Source organism: Macaca nemestrina, chromosome 8, assembly GCF_043159975.1.
Source record: "Macaca nemestrina isolate mMacNem1 chromosome 8, mMacNem.hap1, whole genome shotgun sequence".
Lineage (NCBI taxonomy): Eukaryota > Metazoa > Chordata > Mammalia > Primates > Cercopithecidae > Macaca > Macaca nemestrina.
Genome location: NC_092132.1, coordinates 6692353 through 6716086, shown reverse-complemented (window position 1 = coordinate 6716086; position 23734 = coordinate 6692353). Strand labels below are relative to the sequence as shown.

The window sequence follows — 23734 nt, the reverse complement described above, 5'->3', positions numbered from 1 at the left end:
TTCTGATTTGTCGGATCTTACAGTTTGGAGCACACTATGCGCTAAACAAAACTCACCTGACTGTACTCCAGCCTGCCTCCTCCACCTGCCTCGTGGTTTACCTCCTCCATGCCCTTCTCTCTAATCTTCCCTCTCATCCACCCTGCCTGTCTCCTTGTAATAGGAATTTAATGGATAACACAAGTAAAGCACTTAGAATACTCTCAAGAAAGATTAGATAGATGGATAGATAGATGATAGATAGATACACAGATATATAGATAGATAATGCCCACACATTTAGCCATTATTGCTAATTTATTTATTCACTCAGTCATTCACTCATTGAAAAAATACTTGAAAGGCACCTACTATGTGTCGGGCACTGTGATAAGTTTGGGACCACAGTGGGTGTGTGTCTTGAAGAGCTCTCAGTTCAACACTGTCAACTGACACAAACACATGCACTAACTATGGTCTTTTGAAAGCCCTACCAAAGGGATCTGCAAAAATCTGTGCAAGCTGCACTGTTCACAGTCCATGAGGTGAAGCTGCAGGTGATTTCGTTTTCATCTTGGTCTCCGATTTCAGGATGGTAAAACTTTTCCATCACAAAAGCATCTCTGAATGGCCTACCTTCCTTTTACTTGTTTCACCTACTCAGTCTTTGGAGATTCTTTAGTAATCTTCGTCTCCAAGAAGCCTTCCTGATTGCCTGAGGATGGGGACAGGCTCCTCCTGCTCCCGGAAATCTCAGGAATCCTCACTACTGAAGTACTAATCTCCTTGTTGGAATGGTCTTTTATTCCATCCTGTCTCCACCAGGCAAACAGAAGGTATAAGCACTCAGAGGACAGAGGTAGAATTATCTTTATATGCCAAATTCATAGCAAATATTCTTCCACAGGGCATGAGTGCTATAAATGAATGAATCAGGCAACCCAACCAACTAACCAACTGACTGACCAACCAACCGATTAACTGTCCGCCTGACATTCTGGCGACTTGGGCCATCTTCCTTTAGCGGGTAGTTTGCAAAGCTGATTGGGTGATTTGGAGGGTGTGAAGAGTTAAATATTGGGATATATAAAGCAAGAGTGCATGAGATATTCAGCTTAATTAGATGAGCTGCTTTTGATAACTGTGTTTTGCTTGGAAGAGTAGCAGAGCTGAAAGGAGCTCACCTCTTTGTAGACCTTCTCTTATTGTACTCTAAGATGAGATGCATCCATGAGACATTGCAACTGTGGATGGATGGATGGATGGATGGATGGATGGATGGATGGATGGATGGATGCAAATAGAACTAGCCTGATGACACCAAAAATTCTAGCCACTGAGATATTTCTGGACTTGAGCGTGCCCTGGTGATTGGAAGCCATTCTTTGCAGTGGGATCCATAACACAAAAAGATTATATCTGAGTAATACAAAAACCTCACAACTTTCCTATTTCTTTCTAATTTCTGGCAGGGTTCTCAACCTGGGCCTGTTGTACACTATGCAGGATTATTTCCTGAAGACCAGAACTGTCGGAGACCCAGACCTACCTGTGAGGGAGCTAGACTCAACTCACTGACCCAGTTCTGGAATCCAGTGAGCACAGGGTGAGATCACCCCAATCTGCAGTCTTACAGATGTTCACGTTGGCTCCAGATCTCCTGGGACCCCCCAGTCCCTCCTGGCTCTGCACCAAAGTCCAGTTCAGAGGGCAGTTCACACTTTCTCTGAATGTATTGAAACTGGATAGGGTTGTGTTTCCAACCAAATGGGCTTGCCCATACTCCACTTAAACCTCTGTCCACCTGGAATCATGGCTTCATCTCCCTGAGTCTCCTTATCTGTGAAATGGGGATGTCAAAGTCTTATGATAAATGAGACAATGAGTGGAAAATGCCTGACACTGTCCTGACACAGAGTGAAAACACAGTGACTTTTAGCTGCTACATGTGCCATTACGGGTTTGTTTCTTTTCCTCCCTAAATCTGTGGCCTTGTCCCATTTGCAGATCAGATGACCTTGATCATCAATACTAGCTCCCAATCTCTGGGCGTTCTGAGTTATCTCAGGCAAGTCAATTAATATTTTTGAGTCTATTTCCTTACCTGTAAACAAGGATCATTCTTCTACTTTAGGAGATTGTTGTGAAATTTAAATAAAATAATGCATACAAAGTACCTAGCATATTTCAGGGTTCATTGTATGTAATCTATAAATGTTCTTTCCTTCTGGTCTCCACCCGTTCCTCTGGTCTAAGATATTTTCTTTTCTTTTCCTTTTTATTTTATATTTTATTTTATTTTATTTTATTTTGAGACAGAGTTTTGCTCTGTCACCCAGCTTGGAGTGCAGTGGTGCAATCTAGGTTCACTGCAGCCTCCGCCTCCCGGGTTCAAGCAATTCTCCCAACTCAGCCTCCTGAGCAGCTGGGAATACAGGCATATGCTACCACGTCTGACTAATTTTTGTATTTTTAGTGGAGACAGGGGTTTTCCCATGTTGGCCAGGCTGATCTTGCACTCCTGGCCTCAAGTGATCCACCTGCTTCTGCCTCCCTAAGTGCTGGGATTACAGGCATGAGCCTTCGCACCCTGCCGGGCTAAACTATTTTCAACAAACTCAGCTTGTTATGTCATTGCATGTAATACTGTACTTTGCATGGTGTCAACAAAATGCTGACTACATGGAGGAATGCTACAGTCTTTGGTGTGTAGAAAAAAACAGTCATTGCTTCCCAGGAGAAATGATCCACCTTCTCACTGGACATCTGAATCCTCGCTACTACATTTCTACCAAAGAGTTGCGTAGCCTTCATCTCCACATCTCTATGTGACAGGCAGAGAACTCACTAGCTGCCTGGACTTCATCAGACAGTTGTCAGGAAGTTCTGGCTCATGTAAAGATGAAATCGGATAGTACAGAGGCTACGCATAAGGCTTCAGAGTTGGTCACACTGGGTTTGAGTCTTGGTTCTGCCACTAGCAGGTCTGTGACGTTGAATAAGTGGTTTGCCCATCTATGCCTCAACCTCTTCGTCTGGAAAATGCAGACAGCAACAGAATCCTCTCACAGGATTGTTTGTGAGGATTTAATGAAATAATATTTCTGCAAGGGAGTCAGGTAATGGAGACAATTTTAAGAGGACCTCCTTGGGAACGGATCCAACTATGGACATTCATTTAACAGGAACTCTTAGAATTTACTACCCAGTAAGTTCTCTAACTATCAGAAAGAGATGTACGAAGTTATAAAACTCTCTGGGGCAGAGACAAATATTCCGTAATATAATCTCAGCAGGGGAGACACCTGCCACCCAGCCACCTAGACCAGACCAGCAGACTCTAACTTACAACATCAAGATGGCAGCCAGTGAGTGCACAAAACAGGGAGATGAAGATAGTCTGCTACCCAGACCTGGCCAAATCCACTCATCCCAGGCTGTCGACTATGGAATTTCCAGGCTAAGCTCAGCTCTGTGACACCAGTGAGACTCCACAGGCCGCCCTGCATGTAGGCGCTTTCATTCATTCTGGGGTTTCCAGCTGCTCCGATAAGCAGAGCTGCATACTTTCATAGTGAGGAAATATCGATTTGACTAAATATCTGTCTCGGTGCTACGGCCATGAGGAATGAAGCTTAGCCATTTCAATGCTCACTCTTATTACTGACATAAAGATTGGGACATCTTGAGGTTGAAATCCTCTGGGTGAGGCGTGAAGGGTGGAGAGGGCTGGTGGCTGATGAAAACCCAGCTCCTTCTAGAGTGAGGGAATTAAGAAAAATAATCCAGGCTAATAAAAGCCTGTAATAAACAAAAGATGGAATCAATAGATAATGATTTCTTGTCATGTCCTTGACGGTGGGGAAAAACAAAACAAAACAAAACAAAACTATCGCACTTGTCAACAAAAACTGGTAAAGATTGTTCTGCTACTTATTTTTTAATAAAGTGTGTAATTTTCCCATCAAGGCATCTCAGTTTGCAATGAGACTGAACACTCCAGACTCCCAAGAAGGTTTTCTTTTTCTTTTGTTTTCTTCCCTTGGCTTCATGCATGAAGTAGGGATTTTCTGAAATCACCCAAGTGTCTTTTAGAGAACAAGAAGGAAGGCAGGCACTAGTCACATAAAATGCAGTGCCAACCCTTCACCCAGAGTTACGACAGAGGCTTCAAGTACAGGCAGCAGACGGGGCCTCCTCACTCACTGTAGCACGCCGGTTCTTTCTGAAGTACAGACCCTACCTCTCTCTCCCTCGTTCAGAATCTTTCCCAGCTCTCAACATTGAAGACCCTAGGTCCTTGGTCAGGCACCTGGACACCTGTGCAACTTGGCTTTCAGGCGTAACTCCAGCTACGCCCTGCCCTATGTTGGCCAAGTTATATTCAACCTCTTAGGACCTTTTCCTCTCATGGGGAAAGCAAATGTGGTTCTAGAAACCTGTCAAGTCTGCACTCAGATCTGGGTTTGTCCTGGTTAAAAGGCCCAGCAGCCCATGTCACCTCACTGAGCCTGTGCTCTGGTCTTGGCCCAGCAGGACCCAGGTCCAGGCTGTTTGACTCTGCCACCGGCCCTCCTTTGAGAACACAAGTTAGTCCTGGGTAGGTTAAAGGCCAGCCTCTGGTGTCAGCAAGGAAGGATTTTATTCTTAGGAAGTCCTATTCTATTCCATTCCATTCATTGACTCTCACAGTATTTCAGCCTTCTTATATGCTAAACAACACAACACATAGTATTAACCCCATAGAATATTTGTGAAAATTAAATAAGGGAGGCACATTAAACATTTAGTACATCGCAGCTCCAGATAATATTCTGCTCTACATCTGCAGTGATCAATAAGGCAGCCACCAGCCACATGTGGCTATTAAGTATGTATAAAGAGGTTGGTGTGATCAAGCACCTGAATTTTTAATTGCATTTATTTATTTATTTATTTTTGAAACAGGATCTTGCTCTGTCACTCAGGCTGGAGTGCAGTTGCATACCCATGGCTCACTGCAGCCTCTACCTCCCGGGCTCAAGCGATCCTCCTACCTCAGCCTCCTGAGTAGCTGGGACCACAGTCACATGTCACCACGTCAAGCTAATTAAAAACACAAAAAATTTGGGTAGAGACCAGGTCTCTCTATGTTGCCAAGGTTGGTCTTAAGTTCCTGGGTTCAGGGCTCAAGCAATCCCCGCAACACGCTGGGATAATAGGGGTGAGCCACTGTGCCCGGCCTGTATTTAATTTTAATTAATTTAAATTTAGATTGAAGCATGTGGCCAGTGGCTGTTGTATTGGACAGGTGGATTTAGCACATCACCAGCCACATGGTGATTTCTCAACTAATGGTGCTGCTATTATTAATACTACCAAATAGTTGTTAAGACAAAAAAAAAAAAACCCAACTTATTATCAAGATCTCCAATCCCACCATCACCATTTTCAAAACACATGCACATTTATTGTATGCTTTTACCTTAGCCAAGAGATTTATGTCCCCTGGAGACAGTAGTGAAGAGAGGCCCTGTCAAAGTAAAAACAAACAACACAAACATACACGCATATATACAGTAAATGCCAGGCATCTTGAGAAAGCAAAAGGCCTTCAAAGTGTGACATAATGGGTGGCACACTGCCATGCATGGGATACGGACAGCCAGTGGATGTCCTAAGCCTGGGAGCCACAGAAAGAAGACTCTTCCAAGACAGCAACTGCACAGCCTGCCATTTGTAGCCAAGTCTGACTGACTTCGGCCTTTTTCCTTCCCTACTCTCCTTCTGTTTGCCCCTTCTCTTCTCCTGGTGGTCCCTCTTCCCCACCACAATCAAAACCTGATAGGTCATATGAGCACTGTGGGAGGCAAAGTGGCAAACTGTTGGCAATCTGGATGGTCGTGGATGTCTCAAATGAGCAACAGCTGTTATTATCAGTCATTCACAACCTAGTATGAATTTAAGCCAATGTCTTCAGCTCTCCCGGGTGAAATAGCATTTTAAACTTCATTTGTCATTATGGGTTAAAAGTCTTTCATTCCAGAAAGGGTATTTCAGAAATCAGGAGTAATTACAGAGCCTCTAAAGGTATGTAGGAGTCTGCAGGTGGCTGAACTCATGCTCAAATGCACTGTGAGTTGGAGCTACGGATTGTGTCTCACAATCACCGCCATCCTGGAACCCAAGACAGGGTGGAGGCTCAGAAAATATTTGGGTGCAAGGAACATAAGGTTAGGAAGGGAAATGGGGATTAAAAGGCAGACCCTAAAGGAAAGAAAGGATTCTTAGGTAGGACTTCCAGACTGGTGTGCTACTTTGCAAAATTCTAAATTTTACAAAGAAAAGGAACACCAGAGGACCCAGGCAGCAGAGGCAAGGTGGTAGACTTAACAACTAAATGCATGGTGGGTGATTTCTCCTCATTAAGTTTGAGTTTAGGTGTACGAATTATGAATCCAGTCTGTCATTTTGGGGAGGCTGAAACCAAGGCAATTGTTCAGGCTATTTCCCCATCCCTGACCCCATGGGCTTTCTGTCCCATCCTGTGGTTAGCAAAACCATGAAACAGGTAACACAAGTTCGCTCAAGGTAACTGCCACAGTGGCTTGAAATGTGCTGGTGGTGTTTCCTGTGTTGATATGATCAGAAATTCAATCAACGCTCTGGGCTATTGCAAGACGGGATTCCCTGAGAGAGTCCGGGGTTGAATTAAATCAGATTGGAGGTGCTCAAGGAATTACCCACACTGCAGTAAGAACTTACTTAGGATGCAGCTGCTAAAGTCAAGGCCAAGACCTGCCCCACCCCCCTCCTTAATTATCTGAGTGAGGTCCTCTGAAGAAAAGGCAACCTTTGCTATAGTAATTTATTAAAACTTTTAAAAGGGAAAGGTGTTTTATTTTGAAGCCGCATTTGTTTCCCCTGGGAAGTTTAATAATAGGAAAGGGTTCATATGGTTCAAATTGGTACATTGTAATGCTGCTGGCATTGTATTACTAGGGATATTCTTTTTTTTTTGTTTTTTTGAGACGGAGTCTTGCTCTGTCACCCAGGCTGGAGTGCAGTGGCCGGATCTCAGCTCACTGCAAGCTCCTCCTCTCGGGTTCACGCCATTCTCCTGCCTCAGCCTCCCGAGTAGCTGGGACTACAGGCACCCGCCACTTCGCCCGGCTAGTTTTTTGTATTTTTTAGTAGAGATGGGGTTTCACATCGTGTTAGCCAGGATGGTCTCGATCTCCTGACCTCGTGATCCGCCTGTCTCGGCCTCCCAAAGTGCTGGGATTACAGGCTTGAGCCACCGCGCCCGGCCTACTAGGGATATTCTTACACTGCCATTGAGCCTTTAGCATAATTAGGGTGAGTTATATCAGACACAATGGCTGGGCACCAGTTACAAAGGGAGAGAGAACGAGGAGTGGGTTTTCAGTCTAGGTACAGTGTGGTCTTGGATACAATTTCATTAACATCTTGCTGTGACTCATTTCTGCCAACCTCATAAGTCTCAAAAGACACACAGAACCAGCACGTGGATGGAGGCAGTGGCCTTGTGAAGGTGGACTCAGGATACGGCAGACTGCCATCTCTGCCTTCTATGAGTCAGTCACTCATGTCACCTGTTGTTGGGCCCAGTGGGCTCAGAGAACAGTGGACAGCATGGGGATGTAGATGTCAGTTTACATCCTACCTAGATCCTCCCCATTCTTAGTGCATCCTTACCCCTGGTGCTGGTTACACAGCCGATAACTGACTGATGGCAGGGTGAAAAGAGCTGGGCCTGGCCTCAAAGTGGGACAGCTTTGTGGTTTCATTCACAGTCCAGAGTTCCATGTGGGATCAGGCAGGGACTAGGCTTGACTTGAATCCACATTTTTGACTGTTTTTTCCCCTGTCATGTCCTGCTTCCCTCCATCCTTGTAAGTTTCTCCTGAGAGCACTCCCTCAGTCAGTCACTAGCGTAAGAATCCCCACTGCAGGCTGTGCTTCCAGAGAACTCAATCTGACACAGAAGGAAGATCCTGGAACAGGAATTCTATGCTTCTCTCCAGGTGGGTGCAGCCCTGGGGAAACACTTTGGGTCACTCTCTCCACCCTCTGAGGGACGAAGCTGTGTAATTAAGAATTAGCTCAGCAGGCCAGTGTTGTCCAAACCCTGCACATTCCAAAGAAATGTCCAGCTGCTGCCTGCTTCCTGGGAATTACCTCTATGCCCTTGGAATGTCCTGCCTGGTAAGAGTGTCTTTGTTTGCCTGTGTTCTTGGGTCCAGCCAGGTAGTTAATGCTAACAATGTGATTTATGGTGGGTGCCTTGGACACACACCTCAGTCTGACCTCCAGAGAGGATGAAGACTTAGTAATTAAGATCAGCCATGTGGGCACTCCATGCCTGGGTGACCGACTCCCAATATAACCCCTAGACACCAAGGCTCTGGTGAGCCTCCACGGTTGCAACACCTTGTGAGTATTGTCACACATTGTGACTGGGAGAATTGGTGCTGTCTGTACAACTTCACCGGGAGAGGACAAATGGAAGCTTGTACTGGTCTTTCCTGGACTCCTTCCTGTGCACCTTTTTCTCTGTTGATTTTAATCTGTATCATTTTACTGTAATAAACCACTGCCATGAGCATAACAGCTTTTCTGAGTCCTGTGAGTCCTTCTACGAGTCACTGAACATGAGGGAATCCCTGAGACAACCATGCCTTATTTGATTAGTGAGCTCAGAAAGACCCGAGAGCCAATGGGCCATACTTGGGACCATCCGGGAGGAGTATGTTCAGTGAATCTAATAGATCTTATCGCTTCTCTCTTCTTCTCTCTTCTCCCTGTCTCTCTCCCCTCAGCTCTCCATTCTGCTGCTGACCACCTGAGAGATAATCATGATTATCCACATTGTCAGCTGCATTATGCTGACTTAACTATCTTTGCAGGGAGATGTCAAAGTCCAGATCTGGCAGAGGTCATCTGAACCCCCACTTGACTTCTGGCCCAAACCTCACTCTCCCTGCACTTCACCAGAGCTTTGTACTTTGATAATGAAGTGGCCTCTGTGAGGTTTATTTGGCTCTTGCAAAGCTGACTCCACAGGGGAGGAAACATGAGTAATTAAGGTGTCCCTAACTTCCAACAAGACTTTATACTCCTCTCATTGGAAGATCTTCAATGGAAAGTTTCAGGACCCTTAATGGCGGACCAGGATCCCTGTCCAGGTCTCTGCCGGACCCGCCAACCGAGATAAGGGATGGGGGGTCACCCACACCCACAGGGACGTCTGTGCCTTGGGTCCCTGTCTGGAAGTTGTCGCAGGCCAGGCTTGCAAAAGAGACAGGCAACCTCTCAGATCCATCTCAAGGTGAAGCTTCTGCCCAGGTGAGCATCTTGCTTTCTGAAACCAGACTTACAGCCTCACCCTTGAGGCCTGCGATTCCCCAGTATTGGTTGCTGCTGTCTCTTTCATGTTAGGCAGCTTCTTCCCCAGGACTCATCTCTCTCCCCATCTGCACAGCTGCCTCCCACTCTCCCAGGCCAGCGCATTCCCAATGCTCCTTCCCTAGAGGGTCCACCTATGGCCTGGCTACTCAGCTAAACCTGTGGGGCTTCTCTGGCATTAGAAACTCAGTCAGAGGATGTCCCAGAAGATGAAGGTACCTCGCATCAGGGAAGCCTATAGGACTCTCGGGCTGGACTAAAGCCACATTGCCACAAACCCAACATTCAGGGTTGTCCCTGTCTCCTCAATCTTTCACAAATTCCCCTGTTCTCACTGTGAGGCAAGAAAGAACATTTCTTCCACGTTAAACAGAGGGCAACTGGGAAGGCTGACATCACCCAGTCAAGTGCTAGGAAACGGGCAAGTCAGTGATTTGCAACGGGTGCTGCTGTTGCTCATTTGCTCACCCCAGATCCACTTTTCACCCTTCTCTGTCCTGTTCCATGCCTGGGAGGTTAAACCCCTGGAATGTATCCCAGGCTGGCTTGCCTGCTGGCCCACAGTTGAATTCCCCAATTCGAGGCACTGTCAGGAAACCGGAGGGTGGGAGACATTCCTACCTCCTGGCCTCGGACCAAGCCTTCTGCAGCAGTGTTGAAGCCATGGCTGAGCTCCTGTGTGCAATCCCTCTCTCACCATTCCACTCTCCCCGGGCTTTGAAAACAGGCATAATGGTGGCAATGACTTCCCACTATGGTTTATCTCTGGGTCTTACAACATCCCATATTAGTTTCCTCTGCCCACAGTTTTGTCAAAGGTTCCTTTGTTAAAACCTCTTGAACCTTCTGAGTTGCATTTTTTATCTTGCTTATGCCCTGACTGATAGTCAATATTCATCCAGAACCATAAAATGACATACTGGCTTGCCAGGAGGCCCTCTTTCTCCTGGATTTCCTGGTGTACCCTAAGAGAAGAAGGAAAGAAAACATTAACTGTGGTAAGCACACAGTCCTGACCCACTCTACCCACAGCCTCTGCCAACCTCTCTATCTGCTAAGTGTAATTCAGTGGGAAAAAAATCATCAGACCATGAGGATTGGCACCAGTAAAAATGCATGGTTTCCAATCTCAGCTGAATACCCAAGGCTTCCCAGGAAGAATCTGACAATGGCAAATGTTTAGAACTACCCCCATAACTCCTGTCCTAAACACAAAACTAAAAACAACTCATGTACACAGAACATGTGCATGCACGCACACATACACACACACACACACATACACACAGACACACACACACCCTGTCTTAAATTTTCCCAGTGCTTTCCCAAACACAAATGGAAAGAATGGCTTTGAAAAGTAGAAAAATACTTCTATTAGACTGGCTATAAGAATTAATGCTGAGAGTGGAACAGTGAAATTTGAATATTTGGAAGCAGGAATGAGAGAGTAACCTTCTCTTTAGAAACAGAACCCAAAGGAGAGAAGGGAATTTTGTTGTTCCTGCTTATAATGAGCTAAAACTATAGAGATGAAAAGATGTATGTCTAAGCAATAAATATCACTGCTTACTAGTGCCAGACACCTTTGTCCTATAAGGAGGACTCATGGTTGTCATTTACCATTTGGTCGATGAGTATGGATCAAGTACCTTCTATGTGCCTGGCATGCTGCTAGGCACCAGGGACCATGAGGATGCATAAGACACAGGGGCTCCTTCTTAGAGCTCAGAGATGGCTGGACAAAGGCCAAACAATGGAGATACGAGATGACTGTCATTGTCACAAAGTGGGAAGTAACCCATCCGCACAATGAGCATCACGTACATCTGTGGAATTCCACGGAAAAGAGAGAGCCATTCCAGGGAAGGGTCAGGGGGGACAAGTCCCTGGAGAAGGTAGTGCCTGATTCGAGCAGAACTGACTGGGGTATGTAAGACTTTGATTAAGAAATTAGGGAACATTGTGTGGGATACCCAGGAGTTGAAAAGATTTTGAAAACTTAACACAAATAAACACAGGAAATAAAACTGGATAATAGAAAATTACAAGCCACACTCAATTGAACAGCAAAAATAAAAAGCATGCCCATGGGGCTTCCTGGAAATCCTCAACCGGGCTACGAAGTTGGCCACATGGTCAAAGGAGGCCAGGAGATGGTGGAGGGTGGGCTTTCAGGGGTCATGTAAGGGCCTTCACTGAGTCCACGCCATTTCTCTGTACTTACATCCCGGCCGGCTGGGCCCTGGGGGCCGGGGAATCCAGGTAAGCCTCGTGATCCCTGAAGAAAAAGAAAAGAAGACATTGACACCCCATAATATTGTAAGCAAATAAGGACACTCCCTCCTTGGCAATAGTTGGCTCTCCTTTGACACGTGGTCTGTTGCTATGAGGAATCTGATGTAACACATGCGCCAAAGCACCCTGCTCAGAGCTTACTCAACTGACGGTACCACGTGGGGGTACATGCTCAACACACAGAGAGAATGCTCTGGAAAACCTTCATTTTGAGGCTGACAACTTGGACCCCATTTGTATAATTCCTTTGCTTGAGTGAAGGGGACAGCTCCTGCGGTGAGATGGGCCTGAGCTCAAACGCTGGCTCACTCCTTTCATGTCCTATGGATAACCAGCCCCAAGAGCTGCTAACCAGGTGGTTAAAGAAGCTTCCTTATGCAAGACCCAGCACAATACTGAGCACATGCCCAGCGATTACTACTCTGCAAGAAAATAATTTCTAGCTACAAATTTCTGGACAACATCAGGAAATGACACACGTATCTTTCAATATGGATCTCATTTCCTATAAGATTTTTCCTTAAGTAGGTCTAAAAGTGGGAATTCCTGGCAGTTGCTGGAACTGTGCTACAGGGCTGCTCAGAAGCTGACCCTGCGTCTCCTGGGCCTTCACAGACCTCCTCTCACACCAACCCCTCCATCTAGAGTCCCACCTGTTTGCCTCTGCTTTGCAATAACTTGCTCTGAAATCTCATGTCTATCAGTTCACTACGTAGTACCTCAGTTTCTTCATCTATAAAAATGGGTATAAGGAGCCCTGGTAGCCCTGTGCTGGGCATGGTGGCTCACACCTGTAATCCCAGCTACTGGGGAGGGTAAGGTAGGAGAATTGCTTGAACCCAGGAGGCGGAGATTGCAGTGAGCCAAGGTCGTGCCACTGCACTCCAGCCTGGTTGACAGAGCAAGACTCTGTCACACACACACACAAAGCAATCCCTGTCCTGAATTCAGAAATCATATAAATAAAGGTTATTTAAAATATGTTCACAAGACACAAGGTACAATATCATCCCAGTTGCTACAATGCAGCTATTTCCCCTGGGGTGAATTTATAGGAAATCATATTTTCCCAGCAAACGCATGCACAGGCATGTCATGGATGGTTGCTGCTCCTAAGAATGAAGGCTTACTGAGAGCCCTCCTGTTGCTTCAGCATAAAGTCAGTCCATCAGGTCTCCACAGTGGCTCCGGGGTCTTGCTCTGCCCACATGACAGATTAAGAGCAGTTACCACATTGGCTCACTGCCGTGTGGTTGAGGTTGGCAAAACCAAGATTCAAAATTAGTTCTTCAGGCAATTTGGCTGAATTCATTAAACCATGGCCACCCTTCTATGTTGAAGAGATGCCCAAAACAGAAGCCAGTCTATTTGCCCGACTATAATACGGGCATGGCATCCCTTCTCTGCTCATATGCACATCAATCACACTCTGTTCCACAGGTCAGAGTTTGTACGTTGGAGTCTGCCCTGTTCAATAACGTGAGCAAATTTCAGAATCTACTTCAGTTTTTGGTGCCTCCCATTTAAAACTGCTTTGATTTGAGCAGGATTCCTCGTATAGAAACTCATCCCTTTATTTAAAGCATACTGTACCGGGGGGCCTTTGTCTCCTGGTGGTCCGGAAGGGCCCTAGAAACAAACAAACAAGTATGTAAGCAAAGTAGAAATGACATGCTGATGTAAACAAGCTATGGTGTTTATTCCTTAGACAGGTCCTCAGTTGTCCTGGAAGGAGTTACTAACTTCCTCCTACCTTGAAGCCACACTGCCATACCCTCTTACCATCTACCCAGCCACAAATGTTGCTCATGAAAATCTCTCTGGAAGCTCCTCCACTTGCCCCTCAACTGATGCCACCCTATCATCATCCCTGCATAGCTCCTGACACCTGGGCCCAACTCTACTTTGTAGCTCTAGTGTGAGGTTGAACCCGGCAGCCCCGACTTCCCTGTATTGCACCCCCTTGGACATGCACTGGCTCTTTCTGCTCAGGAAAGGATGGTCATGATAACGACCACATTCCCCAGCCATAGCCTTAGAGGCTGAGGCTGCAGTAGTCAAGCTCCCTTCTCCAACAAGGGGTGCATGCACACACACACACACGCACACACACACGTGCACACACGCGCACACACACGCGTGCACACACACGTGCACACACACATGTATACAGACACACAGACATGGGCCTGGCATCCTCCATGGTGCCCAGTTCTTTGCCCAGACAGAATTTGCCTTCTAGATATCATGCTTAAGATGCTGTTCATTGATTGACTGGAAGGCATTCACATGCAGTTTCAAGTCTTGCAGTGAATGGGACCGTCCCTTGCCCCTGGGGCTTGTGCATTTCCATGAAGACTCTGTCCTGCCTTTCTACCTGGAAACCTTCTTGTCACTCTCTGGTTCTCCTTTGAGAAATCTCTGCCTGTGGAGAGCCTCCTCTGGCTTCTCCCAGGGTGCTCACTGGATAGTCTCCGCCCCTGCACGTGCCCTGCCTAAGACTGAAAGTCGAGCATTGTTACTGCCTGTTGGCCTATTCCTCTTCACTGAATGGACTGAATGCTCCCATGAGGTGGCTGCCGAGTTCTTACCATGCTCTCTCCACACTCAGCAAGCGCCGTGTGCATTGCAAGAACATAGCTGACTACAGCACAGCAAATAGCATTTGATCAAAATGAAAAATTTAAAGCACAAGGAGAACTTGAGAATCAGTGCCAATCATCCTTTCTTTTCACTGACGATCAAACTAAGTCCAGAGGAGAGAGAGAGACGTGCCCAAGACACGCCAGGAATCACTGGCCAGGATGAGGTTAGTCTCACATTCTACCCTCAGTCCCGTGTGCCCTGCATCTCCCTGTAGCACAGCCCACGAGAATGTCCCTAGGTATTCCCGAGAGAGCAAAACGATTTCACACCAATGCCAAGGTTCCTGCAGTATGGTGGCAGGGGTAACCTAAAAGCCTACCCATTAAATATGCCCCAGAGCAGTCTAATATAAAAGAGAATAAGCATCATTTTAAGTGTGTAGTTGGGCACTAGAGAAAGTAGAGAAAATCTCCAGAGGTCTAGAGAAAGAGACAACTGAGAACAGTTCCCTAAATCTACACAGACCTGCCCTGGAGAGGAGCAGGACTCTGAGAGCTGTGTGGGGACGGGAAACGAGGCTGGAGGCCCTTTTGATCTGGAAGTTGAAACTCAGAACAGTAAGTAAAGTCAAATCTTTCAGTAGGTTATAGCAGGGGTCCACAGGCTTTTTTCTGTAAAGGGACAGATAGTCAAGTGAAGGGGTAGAGAAGAAAATGATGTCAAGGAAGCTCACCCATCTTTGTCTGGGATGCAGGTGCATGATGACGGAAGCCTCCTCTGAGAACTCACCCTCAGGGCCCTGCCCTCACAGGCATCTGGGAGCTCTAAGTCAGAAGTCCTGCAGAACTTCAGCTCAAAGCCAATGTGCCTACACACAAGTCAACATCTTGGCACCCAGAAAGAAAATCCCCTAGGAGCATACAGAGCAGCGAAAGGATCTTCACAGAAAGATTCCCAAAGGCACAGAACTGCAATCTCAAATTACAAGGCTGTTCACCACAAGGACATAACGAGTGGTAGAACTGAGTTTCCATGAACTTTGGAGAATGGGGTGGTCAGATACAGGCAATAAAAAAGGTCTATTAAAATGATTATATAGAGAGGAAAAAAAAGAAAGAAAACCAGAGAAAATAACATGGCATTATCCAGAAAGATCTGGTAGGTATGAAAAGAGCCAGAGTACATTTTTAGAAATAGAAATGTAGTCATTAAAATAAAAAAAAAATTGTAATAACCAGATTAATTTGAAACTAATATAAAATAGGAATTTCCCAGAATAATTGTCTTTAAGAATCATGGCAAATGTCATTTCCTGAAGAACCTACGCAGACTGGCAACTGAACTAAAACATATATATATATATATATGTTTTATAAATAAATAAATAAAAATAAATTTATTTATTTTATATATATATATTTCTTAAGACACACAATGATCATGACTGAACAGTGCAAATCACAGTAAATTTCTGAAATTATTCATTTTTCCCTCTTGACCAAATGAATGATAAATCACCAGAATGTAGCACATTTGCTTCTCTCTTTCTCTTGAAATCTCCCACCATTTCTCAGAATTCTATCTCATTCCAGAAATGGCTGAAAGAGTCATACGCACACACAGGCAGGTCTGGCTAGGGAAACAGAGATGAGTGAATAACTCACAGCTGCACAAAGGGGACTTGCAGCTATTGGTCTATATGCCAGGAGTGGTCCTATCTGCTCCATACACAGATCATCTCACTTTAACCCCAATCAGAGGCCTACAAACTGGGTATTATCAACATTTCATTGCTATAGATCGAGAAACTAAAGCTAAAATTCATTAAATAGCTTTCCTAAGGACAAGCAGAAAAAATGACGGACTCAGCATTCCACCTCTGGTCTATTTGACTCAGAAGCCAGTGCTCCCCTCATTCTACCTCACTGCTTCTGTCACGGTGTAGGTCAGTGGTGCACATGGGCCACCATACCTGCATTTGAATTGTGTTCCTTTCACAGTAGTTCCCAGGGAGGATGGATATGTATTCCTTAAGGAAAGGGCGTGAGGGATGGTTTGTTATTGGCCTGGGAAATGTCATGTCATTTGAGAGTCACCCTTTGTTTTCAAGTTAAATCCCAGGATCCACTTTAAGCATTTAACTTGTTTACCATGCCAGGCTCTAAATTATCTTCTTATGTCATTTAATAGAAAATCCACGTTGAAGGATGTGTTTTTAAATTAAAGGTCTTCATTTCAAATCTTAGCTTATCAATCATCAGCTGTTTGACCTTAAGCAAGTTACTTAGACAGCTTCTCTGACCTTCACTTTTCTCAGCTGTAATACAAATCTAGAGTATCACCTTGCCTTGTGTTATCAGAAATAAAAGAAGATACTACAAGTAGTGAAGCAGGCAGTGCCCAACCATAAAAGCCTTTCCCATGTCTATCCTGTTAGTTTACTTTAAGAACGATAAAGGTGTGTTGAAGAAGGGGATTGTACAAAGACTTTCTAAAGTCATTCCTATATCTGAAGCTCAAATATGTTTTCAACAATTACAACCCTCTTCTCTGAAATTACGGCCTCTGATGTGTTTGTTCAAGAGTCATTTTACCCTAATGTCCAGATTTGGGCCTTTGATACCAGTTTCCATTAAGAGAAACTACTATGACTTCTTGAAGAAATGACTGATCAGAGACCTGGACAACAAATGTACACAACAAACCTAGAGCAAGGAAAGCATCAAAGACTGCTAAGTTGTGTCAAAGGTAATCAGGATCAACTTAAATAGACCTCCATTGGCAGAAGACAAGACAAACTGAGCATCAAAAGGAAGACTAGCTGCAATAATTTAAAACACATCTAATGTGTTTATATCCCCAAGTTCAAAATTATTCTTAGAACAAACAAACAACAACAACAAGCATCTAATTGGTCCTCTTTGCAAGATGCTAGGGAACCAAGTCATTATTTGAAAACAAGGGAAAGACTTCAAGCATTTATATTCTGCCTTCCATATGTCTTGTACCACTGCGTATCCAAAGGGTGCTTTAGGGAACATTTGTCTATATAGAACTATTCCAGCTAATAAAGAAAGAATGAATAGAACTAGAATAGCACCAGTTTGCAACCCTTGATGTACTAATTGGTGGGAGCATTAGACACCACAGGGTGAATGCATCACAAAGAGGCTCCACCAGACATCATGTGCCTCCTACTGGATGAACACCCTACTTGTGAAGTCTTGCCAACAACATCAAACCAGAATCCAATCAAGCCTCTAGGTCTGAGTACCAACTAAGCTGAACCACAGGGACAGAGGAACGCGTTGAGCTATTACATTAACAAATTCCAGATGGTGGAAAATTCTATGAGACTAAAAAAAAAAAAAAAAAAAATTGAAACATCCAATCACTTGCTATACGTTTATTTGGATCTTAAAGAAACAAACAAAAAACACAGAAGCGTGACATGTATGAAATAATTAGAAATTTGAACACTGACTAGATATGTGATGGTGTTATGGATTTTTAAGGGGTATATTATAAAATTGTGGTTCTGTTTTTTAAAATTCTTATCTTTTAGAAACATATACTGAAATATCTACAGACAAAATGTGTCTGGAATTTGCTTCAAAATAATGGAAGGTAGTGGATAAGAGGAAAACCATGGTCATTGGCTATGGGATCCTGGCACTAGTTGTGGCTATATGGGTGTTTATTTTACTATTCTACCTACTTTTAGTATATTTGAATTTCTCCATAATAAAAACTTATAGATATACATACAGAGACACACATACATGCACATATATATCACACATATGAATACACTTACATGTGATGCACATGCACAGTCATGCTATTGGTGTTTTCTGACAATTATCGTAGTTTTACAAAACTGAAAGTCCCATATGGCTTTAGATATGTGAAACACGTTCTCTTCTTTCTCTGCTATCAGGCTGTTCTAAAAACCAGCTTCCTTTCTCTAAGAATTGATCCCCTCTTTGTTCCTCCTACCAAAGGCACAGATCTGAAAATAAAGTGAACTTTTATTCTCTGTAATCTTTGATCTGAGTGCCTCACGTGTGCGCAGGCCTACTGCTGCGTGCTGGGGTGGGTGGCCGAGTGGCTACAGGGCATGGAGCCCGCCTATGTGAAGCGCTCCAGGTGAGAGGGAAATCTCCGTGGTAATGATTGATCAGGCTCAGTGAGTCAGGGTTACAGGATGCCTAGAGCCACTGGCATCAGCCCCAGAGAGTTTGAGGAATCTTCACCCAGAGGGGAACAGAAGAAAAAGAGGTTTAGTGGGGTGGGGGCTTCACAGGTAGAGAAGAGGATGAGGCAGAAATATCCCTGGCAGAGGAGAGCACTAGGCCAAGAGGAGAAGTCAGACTCTGTGCTCAGAGATCAGCACGGGTGCCTCCAGGAATGTCCCGGGGAAGCCGTGGTCTGAAGGAGAAGGGCCCGAGCACCTTGCTGGAGAGGCCTCTGAAGCTACCCACCAGGCAAGAGGTGGGCTCAGATCCAGGCTTTAGGAGGACAGCTGTGGCTGCGGAGTGGAGAAGGGGTCAGAGGGAACAGACCAGAGGCCCAGAGGCCAGGCAGCTGGGGAGACCAGCGGGAAAACCCACGAGCGATGCAGGGGCTGAGTGAAGCTGAGTGGGAAGTGTGGAAATGGAGAGCGGGAAGTGTGGAAATGGAGAGCGGGAAGTGTGGAAATGGAGAGCGGGAAGTGTGGAAATGGAGAGCGGGAAGCGTGGAAATGGAGAGCGGGAAGTGTGGAAATGGAGAGCGGGAAGTGTGGAAATGGAGAGCGGGAAGTGTGGAAATGGAGAGCGGGAAGCGTGGAAATGGAGAGCAGGAAGCGTGGAAATGGAGAGCGGGAAGTGTGGAAATGGAGAGCAGGGAGTTCCGGAGAGGGCTCGGCCATGGCCGTGGGGTCTGCTAAGGAAGCAGAGATGAGGGTCCCGGAGGCGGTCAGGGCAGTATCTGGCCTTTCCCATGTCTGGTACCAAGAAGCCTTTCTTATGCTGGCTTTAACTGTGCAGAACCAGAAACAGCCCAGGACAGCCCAGCTCCTCCCACCATGTCATGAAGGAGGCTCCTGGAGCCACAGGGACAGCAGAGGCTGTCTTCTAGCTTAGAAACAAAGAGCGCAGACTTCAGGGCAAGATCAACGCAGGGTCAAATGCCTGCTTTGTCTCTCACCAGCAGAGTGACCAAGGCCAGCTGCTTAAACCTCTCTGAGCCTGAGTCTCCTCATCTGAAACCTGGAGACGATAATAGTAACACCTTACTGGACTGCTAGGAAGACTAGAGAAGGCAGTGGCATGTCAAGCCAAGTGCCCAGCATGTTAAGTGTGCCTTAGGAATTATTATTGAGAACAACAAAATGGTTTGTTTCATTTAGAAAGGAGAGTTCAAAATCAGAAGTGTCAGTAGAAACTTATTTTAAAACTATTAACTATTTTCTATCTCCATCAACAGAAGAAAATCCTAAGGCCTTTTTGTTTGTTTGTTTGTTTGTTTTTGAGATGGAGTCTTGCTCTGTCACCCAGGCTAGAGTGCAGTGGCACAATCTTGGCTCACTGCAACCTCCACCTCCCAGATTCAAGCGATTCTCCTGCCTCAGCCTCCCTAGTAGCTGGGATTACAGGAGCCCACCACCACACCCAGCTAATTTTCATATTTTTAGTAGAGATGGGGTTTCACCATGTTAGCCAGGCTGGTCTTCAACTACTGACCTCAGATGATCCACCCACCTCAGCCTCCCAAAGTGCTGGGATTACAGGTGTGAGCCACTGCGCCTGGCCATCTTGACACTTCACTATAAAAACTGTGGGAGGCTCAGCTCCTGGTTATACACAAAGCAATACAGGAGCCCTGGAGTCTGGGAGGTGGTGTGTGGCTTTACACCTTCCTCAGCCTCCTCCATCACTGCCCACAGGACGCAGCTCTGTGCACTGGGCAGGGTGAGAATGGATCTCAGTGAATCAAGCACTGTACATTCCTTGAGCATCGGCCACGGGGGCAAGGCCGGGAGCTGGACCCTGGGGTAACCATGGACAAATGCCCAGTGTTCTCAAGTAGCATCCAGACAAGATGGGGGTACTCACACCTAAAGGAATCTAGCCAGCCTAATTCTTGGGACAGCCTGAGTGACTTTGGTTCTTATGATCAAAGGAATTGGACTAAAGCAGGCAGATAAGACATGAGTTTAAATAAATAAACAAACAAACAAACAAACACGGGCTAGACATGGAAGTCAATTGTACAGGAGTGATCATGCATATAAAAAGTCACTGGTAGGCTGGGCACGGTGGCTCACACTTGTAATTCTAACACTTTGGGATGCCAAGGCAGGTGGATGGCTTAGACTCAGGAGTTTGAGACCAGTCTGGGCAACAGGTCAAAACCTCATCTCTACAAAAAATACAAAACTTAGCCAGGCATGGTGGCTCGCACCTGTAGTCCCAACTACTCAGGAGGCTGAGGTGGGAGGATCACTTGAGCCCAGGAGGTTAAGGCTGCAGTGAGCCATGATCACACCACTGCACTCCAGCTTGGGGGACAGAGTGAGACCCTGTCACAAAAAAAAAAAAAAAAAAAAGTCACTGGTGAGTGTGAAGACTTAAGTGAACATGAACTTTCATTACTACAATTGACCCCTAAGCAACATGGGATTGAACGTGCAGGTCCACTTAAATGCAGATTGTTTTCAATAAATACCGTGGAAAATACTTTGGATATTTTCAACAATTTAAAAAAACTGTCAAATGACCCAGTGGCCTAGAAATATTGAAAAAATAAGCAAAAGTAAGGCATGCCATAAATGCAGAAAATATAGAGATACTAGTCTGTTGTATCATTTAGTATCATAAAATATACACAAATCTATAATAAAATGCTACAGTTTGTTTAAAATGTGTGCACACAAACACAGACCATACATGGCACCGTGACTGTTGAGAGAAATGTAAAGAAACATACATGCAACATTAAGTCATAACTGCATAAAATTAACTGTAGCCAGACCGTAGTACTATAATAATTTTATATCCACCTCCTGTTGCGATTGTGAGCTCACGTGTTGTGAGTATCTGCTTAAATGCTGTGTGATTCTAATCATCTTTGCGTGAGCAGTCTCTCTCTCCAGTAAATCGCATTACCAAAGTAAAAAGTGTTCTCTCACAGTTCTTGTGTGTGTGGTTTTTTTTCTTTATTTTTTGTCATGTTTATTGCAATACTGTAAACACTGAAGAACACCAGAAAACCCATATGAAGCACTACAAGTGATGCTGGAAGTTCTCCCAGGGAGCAGAGAAAAGTCGTGATATTACAAGAAAAAGCTGAACGGCAGCCAGGCACGGTGGCTCACGCCTGTAATCCCCACACTTTGGGAGGCTGAGGCGGGTGGATCACGAGGTCAGGAGATCGAGACCATCCTGGCTAACACAGTGAAACCCCGTCTCTACTAAAAATACCAAATCAAAATTAGCCGGGTGTGATGGCGGACGCCTGTAGTCCCAGCTACTCGGGAGGCTGAGGCAGGAGAATGACGTGAACCCGGGAGGCAGAGCTTGCAGTGAGCCGAGATCGCGCCACTGCACTCCTGCCTGGGCGACAGAGCAAGACTCCATCACAAAAAAAGAAAAAAAAGAAAAAAGCTGAATGACTTGATGTGTACCTTACACTGAGGTCTGCAGCTGTGGCTGCAGCCCTTTCCAGTGGGCTGTTCTTGCAAGCAAACAACACAAACTTATAGTATCGATAAATACTGTACAGTACTATAAATGTATTTTCTCTTCCTTATGATTTTTTTCATAACTTTTTTCTCTAGCTTGCTTTGTTGTAAGAATATTGCATATAATACATGTAACAAGCAAAACATGTGTTACTTGACTGAATTATCAGTAAGGCTTCCAGTCTACAGTAGGCTATTAGTTAAATACGGGGATAGTCAAAAGTTATACTCAAATTTTCAACTGTGCAGGGTCAGCACCCCAACTGCCACATTATTCAGGGGTTCAACTGTATGGTACCCCTGCTGGAAGAGTGGTTAAGGGCATTTTCTTGGAGTCAGAATGCTGGGGTTCCTGTCCTAGCTCTACCATGTCCTCATGGTGACTTCACATCTCTATTTCATCATTTGTAAAATGAAAAGAAAAGTGGAATCCACCTGCTAGAGTTTCTGGGAGAAACAAATGAGAGACTGTGAGATAAATGAGAGGTAGACATGGAGGCCTTTGCTCACTCTTATCCCTGCAAGTAGGCAGTTTATGTTGGCTGTGATTGCTATTATTCTAATATTTCAGTCGCTGTTATCTTTATTATTAATATATTATTACTTCGAAAGTGGGGGAATGAAAAAAAAACCCTTCTGTTAGGGCAGTTGAGATATTTGATTGCACATAACGGGGCCGTGCTTCCTGTCACTCTTAGGCTAGAAGGCCCACTGGAGGGCAGGGAGCCCGGGGATTCCGTCCCTTTTGTACGTGCGTCTTCAATGCCTGGACCCACTGATGTAATGCATCAGTACAACTAATTCCCGGGAGCAACGGTGAGAGGCTCAAAAAGGGAGGTCATTTCAGGCTGCAAAGTCTGAGAAAGACATCAGGCAAACAGAATTGCTATGACATCACCAGGGCAAAGGCAGGGAAGCAGGTATTATCACCAGTATTATCATGTTGTAATCCTCCCAGTTTCCTTGATGCTGCTGCAGAATTTGCTGGCACCTGATCCATCAGGAAACTGAGGGCCAGGGTAGGAAGGAGCGAGTCCTGGGTTACATATGGGACCTTGTCTTTACAAACCCCAGCTCCTTCAGTCAAACTAACTTGGACTTTAATCTGTCCCAGGGCCTAAGTAGGCTCATTTTGTAAGCATCTTAAACATTGCTAAGGGAACATCAGAGGCAACCTGAAGATTAAAGGGATTTTTGTTTGTTTGTTAATATCTTGAAGCAGCAAGCCAAAACCCCCAAACAACGGCCTCATCATTCATCCCCCTGCCTGTGACAGTGCAGAGATTGGCAGACAGAGCTCCTGGCTCCCTTCCAGGGAGTCAGTGCTGCCCTGGATGCCAAAGGCACGGGAGCATGACACCACGGGAGGAAGGAAGCAAAGAGTAACTTCTTCTTCTTTTTTTTTTAGACAGAGTCTGGCTCTGCTGCCCAGGCTGGAGTACAGCGGCGGATCTCAGCTCACTGCAACCTCCACCTCCCACGTTCAAGCAATTCTCCTGCCTCAGCCTCTTGAGTAGCTGAGATTACAGGCATGCGCCACCACGCCTGGCTAACTTTGGTATTTTTAGTAGAGACAGGGTTTCACCATGTTGGCCAGGCTGGTCTCAAACTCCTGACCTCAGGTGACCCGCCTGCCGCAGCCTCCCAAAGTGCTGGGATTACAGGCATGAGCCACCGTGCCCGGTCCCAGCTGGATCTATCCTTAATGTGCCTTCTTTGAGGGACCTCACAGAAGAT

General features: G+C 45.4%; 1 protein-coding gene across 3 annotated transcripts in view; it reads right to left on the bottom strand.

The window, feature by feature from the left end:
• LOC105488274 (collagen type XXII alpha 1 chain) overlaps positions 1-23734 on the bottom strand; it is a 327347-nt gene that overhangs the window by 61361 nt on the left and 242252 nt on the right. For all 3 annotated transcript variants that reach the window (XM_011752157.2, XM_011752158.2, XM_071067774.1), the window contains exons 41-44: positions 13279-13314; positions 11615-11668; positions 10308-10352; positions 5444-5491 (exon numbers count right to left, since the gene is read on the bottom strand). In XM_011752157.2, the coding sequence (XP_011750459.2) occupies positions 5444-5491; positions 10308-10352; positions 11615-11668; positions 13279-13314 (183 nt within the window). The remainder of the gene's footprint in view (positions 1-5443; positions 5492-10307; positions 10353-11614; positions 11669-13278; positions 13315-23734) is intronic.